The 9,648-nt window shown below is 42.2% G+C and overlaps 1 protein-coding gene across 2 annotated transcripts; it reads right to left on the minus strand.

The window, feature by feature from the left end:
* Window positions 1-1,040: 1,040 nt before the first annotated feature.
* Window positions 1,041-8,742, minus strand: mynn (myoneurin). 2 transcript variants are annotated; one of them, XM_060899696.1, is made up of 8 exons: window positions 8,668-8,709; window positions 7,111-7,462; window positions 4,427-5,769; window positions 4,181-4,340; window positions 2,418-2,596; window positions 2,236-2,319; window positions 2,064-2,150; window positions 1,041-1,981 (listed from the first exon to the last, which is right to left on the minus strand). In XM_060899696.1, the coding sequence occupies exons 2-8, from the start codon at window positions 7,380-7,382 to the stop codon at window positions 1,311-1,313; spliced, it is 2,796 nt and encodes a 931-aa protein (XP_060755679.1). In that variant the 5' UTR covers window positions 7,383-7,462; window positions 8,668-8,709; the 3' UTR covers window positions 1,041-1,310. The 2 variants fall into 2 exon arrangements, with proteins under 2 accessions (XP_060755679.1, XP_060755678.1); XM_060899695.1 differs by having other exon boundaries at window positions 1,042-1,981; window positions 7,111-7,401; window positions 8,668-8,742.
* Between the last annotated feature and the right edge of the window lie 906 nt (window positions 8,743-9,648).

Raw genomic sequence — 9,648 nt, forward strand, 5'->3', positions numbered from 1 at the left:
TTTCATACTTTTATACTCTTTAATGAAAGGTGATACAAGGCGGAAGTCCGCGCCGTTTTTCAGCAGTCGCGTCACATGACCAACGCCAGCGAATCAGGAAGGTGGATGTCACAGTGACGACCAATGACGACGCCAGCTAGAGCTCAGCACAGCGTATCCGCGTATTCTCAATGTTTACACAGCACCGGACCAGACACGATCTGGATTGAATACGTGGACCCTGGCGGATTCCCGTTTCCCGGCGTTTTAATGTAAATGGACAGTGCATCCGCGAAGAAAACGAGACAGATACGGTCTAATGTAAACTTGGCCTTTAGTGTGGCGTTTTTCCTCATTCTTCTCAGTTTTTAATCGAGTTCACCTTAACAGACAAAATACTACATCACAACAAATGCTGATACATAAAAAAAAAAATTCAGAACGCTTCATGTAATATCGTTAAAGTTTTCACTGCGTTATTTTAAATAAAGTTATTTCAGAAAACCTTTAAATGCACAACCCTGGCTTGTAAGAATCGGAGCACACAATGGAATTGGTGGCTGGGTGATATATTGACCCACCCCAAAAACAGATCAGTTTAGCAATTTCATCTCCGTGGATAAAATTTAATTGAACCTATAGCAGCAATTATTTGGTTTTGTAGTAATAAGGCTCATAAAAATAAACATCAGATATTAACAAATCTGTCAACATTAAAGTACATTTAATTTGTCAAAAATGTAGGCCTTTTGTTTTTGAGAATCAGTTATTTTTTTTTAAATTCACAAAAGGACATTATGAAAAAAATAACACCAAGCCAGACAATTGATCATTTGTCATGTTCCCCCCCAAAAAAACAATAATTCTAATTAGTTGCAGTGTCACACATTATCAGGTTGAGAGTAAAATAGTTAAGCATTTCCTCAATTTTGTGGTTCTCAGATGCTTTTACATATAAAGCAACTGTTTAATCCATACAATTACATATTATATATATATATATATATATATATATATATATATATATATATATATATATATATATATATATATATATATATATATATATAAATATAAATAAAAATTCACACTGAGTAGAAGAAAAGCATTGCGGACACAATCATCAAGAGATCTTTTTTAATCCCCCCCCCAATACTGAAAAACAAATTAAAAAAAAAAAAAGACCTACATAAAAAATGACCTCCTAGTGCAGCAGTCTGAAACACACTGAAGATTGTCTCCATCTTACAAAGACAAGAATTATCCTAAAACTACTCCGTACTGCAATAGATATGCTGTGGAGACCAGATGTTCTCCAGACGTCTGCAGTCTTAATCGATCGTCTGTACGATGACGATCTGAGCATGCTCCATGTCTGATGAACCCGGAATTTCATACTGCTCCAAAACATAACTCACTTGCTCCGTGGAATCTCCGTGCTGAATGAGCACTGGGGTTTCTGAGGATTCATCATGTTGGATGATCATTGGTGATCCTGTTGCTTCTGAATGCTGGATGATCATGGGGGTCTCGGAGGAATCTGCGTGTTGGATAATCATTGGCGATCCTGAGATCATTTGTGCTCCTGAGGATTCGGTGTGTTGGATGATCAGTGGCGTCTCTGAACCTTCTGAATGCTGAATGATCATTGGTGTTCCTCCGGCTTCCGAGTGCTGGATGATCATTGGTGTTCCTCCAGCTTCTGCGTGCTGGATGATCATCGGCGCGTCGGAAGACTCGGCGTGTTGGATGATCATAGGGGCTCCTGAGATCATTTGGGTTCCTGAGGCCTCTGAATGCTGGATGATCATTGGGGGTTCTGGCTGATGGATGATCATGGAGGCTTCAGAAATGAGAGGGGATTCATCTGGGAAGCTTGGCTCTGGGGATTCTGATAGAACAGAGCGCACTCGGGCTATCAGACCCTGATGGTCAATTGGGATGTTGATTGGACACTCGACGGATTCGGATTTTGTAGGCTCATCGTCTTGCTCTGGAGGAGCTGATTGGTAAAAAAAAATTGATTAATTAGAAACAAAGTAAAAAAAATAAAATACTACTTGATTTTAAAATTCCATACGTACCACTGTGTTTTAGAGCTCGGTGTTTCTTCAGACTATAAATATCAGAGAGAGTATTTCCACATATATTACAGGTCACTCTTCTAGAACCTGAGGAGATAAAGAATAGATCCATTAGCCCACTTTCACACCATCATCTTCAGGGAACATAATTTAATATTTTGATCCAATTCACCATTATGAATATCCATGTGCTTCCTGAGCTCCCCGGATGTTAAGCAGGGTTTCCCACAGTCCAGGCAGATGTAAGGAGTGACTCCTGGAATTACAAAAACGTGTAAAATGGCATAAAATACATTCGCTATAAAAACACCTGATCAGTTTTTAATCTTGTGGTTTATAGTTTTGTTGTCTCACCAGTGTGTTTCCTGGTGTGTGAGATGAGGGAGCTGGAGACAGCGAAGGCCATGCCACATGTGTCACAAACATAGGGTTTCTCTCCCGTGTGCCGGCGCTTGTGGTACATCAGAGTGCTCGCCTGAGTGAAACGCTTCCCGCATTCACCGCATTCGTATGGCTTTTCCCCACTGTGTGTCCTGAGTGAAGAGAGTAAAGAGATTTAAAACATCTACGACATGTTTACAGCATCTCCAACGCTGCCTCCACCTCTGCCGCTTTCTTAACAGGTACTACTGAGGTATTAACTGATGCACGTTGCTATGTTGTTGTCAGAAGCGTCTGACTCTGAGCTGCCCTCTAGCGGATGGTTGGTTAACATCCCTGCCAACGTAAAGGACACCTGACAGTTACATCTTTTGAAATTTTTGTATATAATGGGACCATAAAGGAGTCCTAATAAGCAACAGCTCATTTATTTCCACTGTACATGCATGTCATGGAGCTGTGATTTCAGCCACAAGCGATTTCTCAATTTTATATAAATTAGCTATGACAAAGTGACAAATCCAGATAATTTCTTGGATCAATCCTAGGATTCGTGCAGTCTGATGTTTCTTCAGTTTCCTGCTCACAACTTGAATTTTTACCTGAAATTAGTTTGCATTTAAATGTTTGCCGCAAAAAAGGAAGAACTGTGGCTTCATCTTCTCCAATCGTATGCAGCCGCTCATTACATGTGTATGGAGATGTTATGAAGGGGAAAAATTTTTTCCTTGTAGTCATATAGTCATTGCTGTGGTATAAGAGGAACAAAACTCTTGGAAACTGATCAATGTTGGGGTGGTAACAGTAACTCTGCTTCATCACCAATCTTGCTGATGATAATTTTCCTATAATGGCATGTCATGAAGGCCCAATCCCAATTCTAATTTCTACCCCTACCCCTCCGCCTTCCCCTCCGCCTTCCCCTTGGCCCTTCCCCTTGAAACTGAGCTACAAGGGATAGGGCTTGAAATTCAACCCTTACGTATTGGGATAGCCCTTCAACGATCGCATACGTCATCGCGTACCTCCGTCAGCGTTTACGTTAGCAAAACGCGACCAAATGCGTCATTGGCTGCGACCAGCCGCTACAGTCAGAGCCAGAACAGAAATCTCTGCTGGCAGGGTGTGATTTGTTAACTAACAACACTGAATGGGATATCTTTGGTGCTTCGTGCACCACATCCGACAGAATGAGGTGTCAGAACACTCATGTAAACAATAAAAGCGAGAATAACAGAACAAAACGTACGCAGTAAGCAACCGAAAACAATACTCACTCCCAAAGCTTTTTAGCAGCAGCTTGGATTTCAGAAATCGCTGCTCATTCTCAGCTCGAAAGCGAATCAAGCGGCGTGTTTCCTCTGGATAACAACTTAAAACACGTAAATAATGGAGAAAATACATTTATGACAATCTTTCGCCGCGGGAACCGCCATCTTTCTGAAATCCGCATGAAATCTCGCTGAAATCCGCATGGCATTGTGGGAAATCACTCAAACCCCTTCGTTCGGAGTCAGCTCCAGGAAAATCTCCATTTGGAGGGGTACAGAAGCCCTCCCCCTTCCCCTACCCCTCCGCGTTAACTGGGATTGGGATACCCCTACCCCTTCACGTGAACGCGCAAAATGGAGGGGAAGGGCTAAGGGGTTGGTCCAAGGGGTGAAATGGGATTCGGCCGAAGTGTTTTATTTCTTACTTCCTGCATTGTATTTGACTGAGGTAATGAAGTTACGCACCTCATGTGGATTTTAAGATTGCTAGATGTAGCGAAAGCTGCAGGACACACATCGCACTTGTGAGGTTTTTCCTCTCCATGATGCATACGGCAGTGATACACCAACTGACATTTCTGAGCAAAGGAGGCGTCACAGCGGCTACATGCAAACGGCTTTTCACCTGCAAGCACAGGAAGTGCAAACGTTAATAAAGCTTAAATAAAAAAAAAAAATACCTGGTTAGTCTCCATTGAGTAAAGTAATTACCAGTGTGAATCCGCAGATGTGTCTTGAGCTGGTTTCCCTGCCTGAAGCAGCGTCCACACAGCTGACACTGATAAGGTTTAAGCCCCTTGTGTATGCGCATATGTCTGCGCAGGCTGCTCATTTCTGAGAACAGGTTCCCGCAGATGTTGCAGATGGGCCGCAGCTTGTTTTGCGACACCTTGATGTCCTTTTCGTCCTCCCAGTCTTCACTGCCTTCCTCCTCCGCTGCTTCGTCCTGGTCGTTTTCATCGTTGCTGGCTTGGCTCTCTCTCAGCTTTCGGCTCAGGCTCCGCTTCCTGGTGCTCGCCCGGACTTTTTTGGCATTTTCTGGATGTTCCTGTGTGCCATCAAAGGGTTCAGAGGAGGACCCTTTTGGCTGATTATTCTCCTGATCTGGTCCCTCATCCTGTTCTGTTCCTCCTTCTGTGTTGTCGGATTCTGGCATTTCGGACGGTGGGGGTTTGGAACGTGGCCTGCCTCTCTTGCGCACACCTCCTCCTTTCTGTAATATCTGCGTGAACATCTCCTCAGGGTTCGGGATTTCGGTGGTCTCAGAAGGCAGAGACTTGGTTCGCGGTCGACCCCTTCCTCGTTTTACAACCAGTGTCTCTTTAGGATTCTCGACGTCCGACGTCATTTTGTTTTCTACTTCCCTGTTGTCTGTGTTTACCTCCTCTTCATCTCTCTGTGGATGTGCAAACTCGGATGGTTCCAACTGCACTGTTCTCATTTCCGATTCTTCATCTTTCACCACTGTGGTGTTTTCTTCAGCACTGGTCAAGTCTCCTACCTCAGATGACAATGGTCTTGTACGTGGACGCCCTCTTGGTCTTCCGGTTCCTCTCCGCACTACAGCACTCTCCACAATCGGGCTCTTGTCCATCACTGCAGCATCCACTTTGTCAGAATCCAAAGGTCTTGTCCGAGGCCGCCCTCTCGGCCTACCCCTTCCTCTGCCACGCCCTCTCGGTGAAAGCGGGCTTTCCTTTCTCATAAAATCGTCCTCCTCTTCATAAAGCCGAGTCCTGGGTTTCCGGATCCTCTTTTCTGTAGCTTGTGGAGTTTGTTCGCTGGACGACTGGAAATCTTCAGCTGGAGCTGCTTTTTCCTGAAACATTCCTGATTTCTTCTCTTCCTCTGTCCTCAGCATCTCCCTTTCCTCCACTTCCTCAAGTGGTTCCAGCGGTTCGTAGTCATCCGGGCTGAGCGGAGAACGAGGATCCGTGAAGATCGTGTCCCTCACAGTGACAGGACTTTCTGTGACAGCACTCAAGGAACAGAGAGCCAGAACTTCCTGTATTCCAAGGTAGGATGCTGCGTTTTGAACGTTTGGAATTTCATCCCTACAGAACACACAAGGAACCTTGTATTAACAAAACAACCGGTGATCAGAGATGCTACTGCTTATGTATTAATACCCCCCCCCCATGAGCGACACTTTACAGTTTTGTTTTTTTGAGAACTTGCACCCTACTAGTCTCGAGAATCTTTCTTTTTTCCATTAAGTTCAGTCATAAATTCCCAGATATTAATGTATTTTTGTACAGGCAATTTATTATTTTTTAAAATAATAGCAATGTTTTCAAATGTGTGCTATAACTGTCCTTGACTGTTTACATCTGTTTGCACATATTTGCACATTACTGCCCTTTTCTGCTGCTACGTCCGATCATTGCCTTATTTTTGTATTATACTGCCTATTTTGCATGACATTTACCTTTATTTTGTACTATACTTGTTTTTTGTTTGGCTTTTATTCTGCACTACATTGCGTTTACTTTGTATTATTTCTTCCGCCTATTTATTTATTTATTTATTTGTAACTGGCATTCAATGGTGGACAGCAAACTAAGAATTTCATTGTGCAAGAGGACATGTCCTTAGTGTGTATATGACAATAAATATTTTGAACTTGAACAAATCTTTCCTTTGTACTACTGAACTTTTTCACTACCACTTAAAAACGTAAGCGTGCAGCCCTGAAAAAAATTTCTTATCCTTTTTGTTTCTCCATAAACACTGTTCACTTTTTCAAATTTACTTTCCAAATAAATCTATAAAGTCAATTTCCATGATATGTTGTAAAAAGGGAACACACACACACAAAAACAACTCTGATGTACAAGTGTCATGTGACCCTGAAAATTCCAAGAAGGTGGAATTACTGTGAGGCTGTTTTCTGTGTTTCAATTTCATCCCTGACTGATGTGCATGGTGTAAAATTGCTCACATTGAAAGAATCCAATATTAAAAACGGTTACGTCAGACCCCCAGCGTATGCTCAGTGTGCCCTTCAGTCATTTTCACGTTTTGTTGGGGACGGGAAATTTTTGGGAAACAGGATGAAATGCCAGTGTGGTCAAAATATGATCTCATTTAAAAGGATTAAAACAACATAAGAACAAATTCTCTCACATTGTGCTGATAAAATTAACATTTTAAATATCACAGCTTTCCAGAAGATTACTGATTTTCCAGGACTTAACCCTTTCACCACTGCATAACTTTATAAACAGGGTTTCCCTACTACACTGAGACTGGAATAGCAGTCTGCAGCGCTGAAAGGGTTAAATCGATTTTCCATGACTAGACAACATGCATCCAGGATGTGCAGGTACCCTGTTGTCTAGTCCCTGTCTAAACTCTAAGCCCCAAACTCCACAGACTCGGACTCTTGTCCTCACCTGTCCATGTTTAAGTTCCCCGTGTACATGTAGTCCAGCAGTTTCTCAAACATGGCACTGCTAACCCACTCGGGGTCCAGTGTAATGGTGGCATCTTCTCTTCCTGCATCAATGGACTGTGTGGAGAAATACTGGCTGAAGGCTGCCAGGACGTTATGGTGAGCTTCATAGCGAGCCTGGCCGATGACCACGGTGCAGTCACAAAGGAAACCTCGCTCCCTCTGCGTCCTCAGCTGCTCCAAGAGGAACTCGCCATGAGGAATACGGGCCATGACGTAGAACACGACAGATCTCCAGGGGAGAAGCAAGACAAATTCAACAGGCAGTGAATATTCAGGTGTCGGACGGCGTGCTTCTTGAGAAAATATGAAGTTATGAAAAAATAATTCTCAACAATCTTTTGTGCACAAATTACATATTTCATGATTGACTTTATAAAAAAAACCCAGCTGTTTATCTCAGCTACGAACAAACATACTCGTTCTCTCATCTTTCTTATATACACTACGTACAAAAAACTTGAATTAATGCGAAAGTAGATATCAGGACTTATTTCAGTATTTTTGTAGATTTATGGGCCACCAGGACTGAAGTTTTAAAGCAGGTTTTCCTGCCACACTTTCTCTCATTTACCCAAACTTTAGTGAATATATGAGGCACACCAGCACAAAGCTCATCCTGTTCTGATCACTAGTCACCTCACATTCACCTGTTTGAAAGATTTTTCCTCATGTCTTGTTCATACTGAGTGAATGAATCGAGTGAATCATATGAATGAATCATAATGAATCATGATGTAAACAATTGTAGTGTTGAAGGTCCAGGATTTGGAACAGAATGTCTTCGGTATAATACAGTATAAAACCAAACCACTGACGCATAGCCTCTAACAGATGCAATTCCAACATTTATGTGTTATAACCCTTTAATGTGCTCACTTTGATGCCTTAAATACTGTATAACCGCATTATTACATTATACTTCATTAAACTGAACATCTACAACCGATTCTTACAAGGATTCAGCTGTGTTAAAAATCAACAAAACGTCACCAAGGTTAGCACTTAAATCCCAGTTAACACACAATATTTACAAAATAAATGTCTTTATGTTCACATGAAGTGATAAATAATTTGCTAGCTAGTGAACATTCACAACTCTGACAGCAGAGCGACTCTGAATAAAAATAAAAGTTCCCGCCGTTTAAAAGTTGCTAGCTAATGTTAACTTCTTTGCTAACGCGCGAGGATTAGCTGCCGACCAGGCCTCACGTGAGATTCAAATATTTTCCGTAAATCTATTTTTAATTTGTATTCTTTGTACAAAAGAACGTTATGTCTATATTATCCTAGGAAAGATGGTACAAGTTTTGACATTCAAAACAAAGGGCTCTTATTTCGAAAACGGCTCAATCCGGTGCAGCTCGAGCTGCGGCTCACGGATTTCAACTCAAAACATTTCCCAAGGCAGATTAAACCATATAATAAATATACAAACATTCTAGAAAAAAATATAAGTATTTTTTAAATATTCTGACGTGAAATATTTAGACCTTACATTAATGCAAGCGTAGATTAAAATCCTTCGCTATGGTCCGCCATTTTTAGGCTAGTCCAGTAAGCTCGCTAACATGACGTAATATCCGGTTTCAATCGCCTGCCTTTAAACATGCTTCCTGGCTCATCCTGCAGGTGGCAGCAGAGAGACGAGGACGTATGTGATACAGTTGTTACAGGCGATGCAAGTTTTTCTCATCTCATCTCATTATCTCTAGCCGCTTTATCCTTCTACAGGGTCGCAGGCAAGCTGGAGCCTATCCCAGCTGACTACGGGTGAAAGGCGGGGTACACCCTGGACAAGTCGCCAGGTCATCACAGGGCTGACACATAGACACAGACAACCATTCACACTCACATTCACACCTACGGTCAATTTAGAGCCACCAGTTAACCTAACCTGCATGTCTTTGGACTGTGGGGGAAACCGGAGCACCCGGAGGAAACCCACGCGGATACGGGGAGAACATGCAAACTCCACACAGAAAGGCCCTCGCCGGCCCCAGGGCTCGAACCCAGGACCTTCTTGCTGTGAGGCGACAGCGCTAACCACTACACCACCGTGCCGCCCCGCAAAAGTTTTTATATAATAATAATAATAATTGAGAGAATGTGGGGCATGAAAACAATTCCGGTGGTCATTGGTACCCTTGGGCTTGTTAAAAAGGGAATTGAAAAATACACCAACAAGATCCCTGGGAACATCAGAATTGAAGAGTTTCTGAAGTTCGTTCTCCTTGGAACTGCTCACATACTTAGGAGGATTCTATTCATCAAGTAATTCACCAGACTTATGACTGCCTCAGGTTCAAGGGATGAACTCGGCACCATGAGAGAAAAGAGCAGTACTTTAAGGATAATAATAATAACTATTATGAAATATTATTGTAATTGTTTAAATATTTTATACCATGGGCATTAATATGGATTTATGAAATGTGTACAACCTTTATCCATTATCCGTAACCGCTTATCCTGTGCA

Source organism: Neoarius graeffei, chromosome 19 (genome assembly GCF_027579695.1).
Source record: "Neoarius graeffei isolate fNeoGra1 chromosome 19, fNeoGra1.pri, whole genome shotgun sequence".
In the NCBI taxonomy this organism is placed as follows: domain Eukaryota; kingdom Metazoa; phylum Chordata; class Actinopteri; order Siluriformes; family Ariidae; genus Neoarius; species Neoarius graeffei.

Coding starts and splice junctions, on each gene's coding strand:
- mynn (XM_060899696.1), bottom strand. CDS start 7,382: ATGGCCCGTATTCCTCATGGCGAGTTCCTCTTGGAGCAGCTGAGGACG. Junction 2,597..4,180: donor AATCTTAAAATCCACATGAG/GTGCGTAACTTC, acceptor CTCTTCACTCAG/GACACACAGTGGGGAAAAGC. Junction 2,151..2,235: donor GCACATGGATATTCATAATG/GTGAATTGGATC, acceptor TTATCTCCTCAG/GTTCTAGAAGAGTGACCTGT.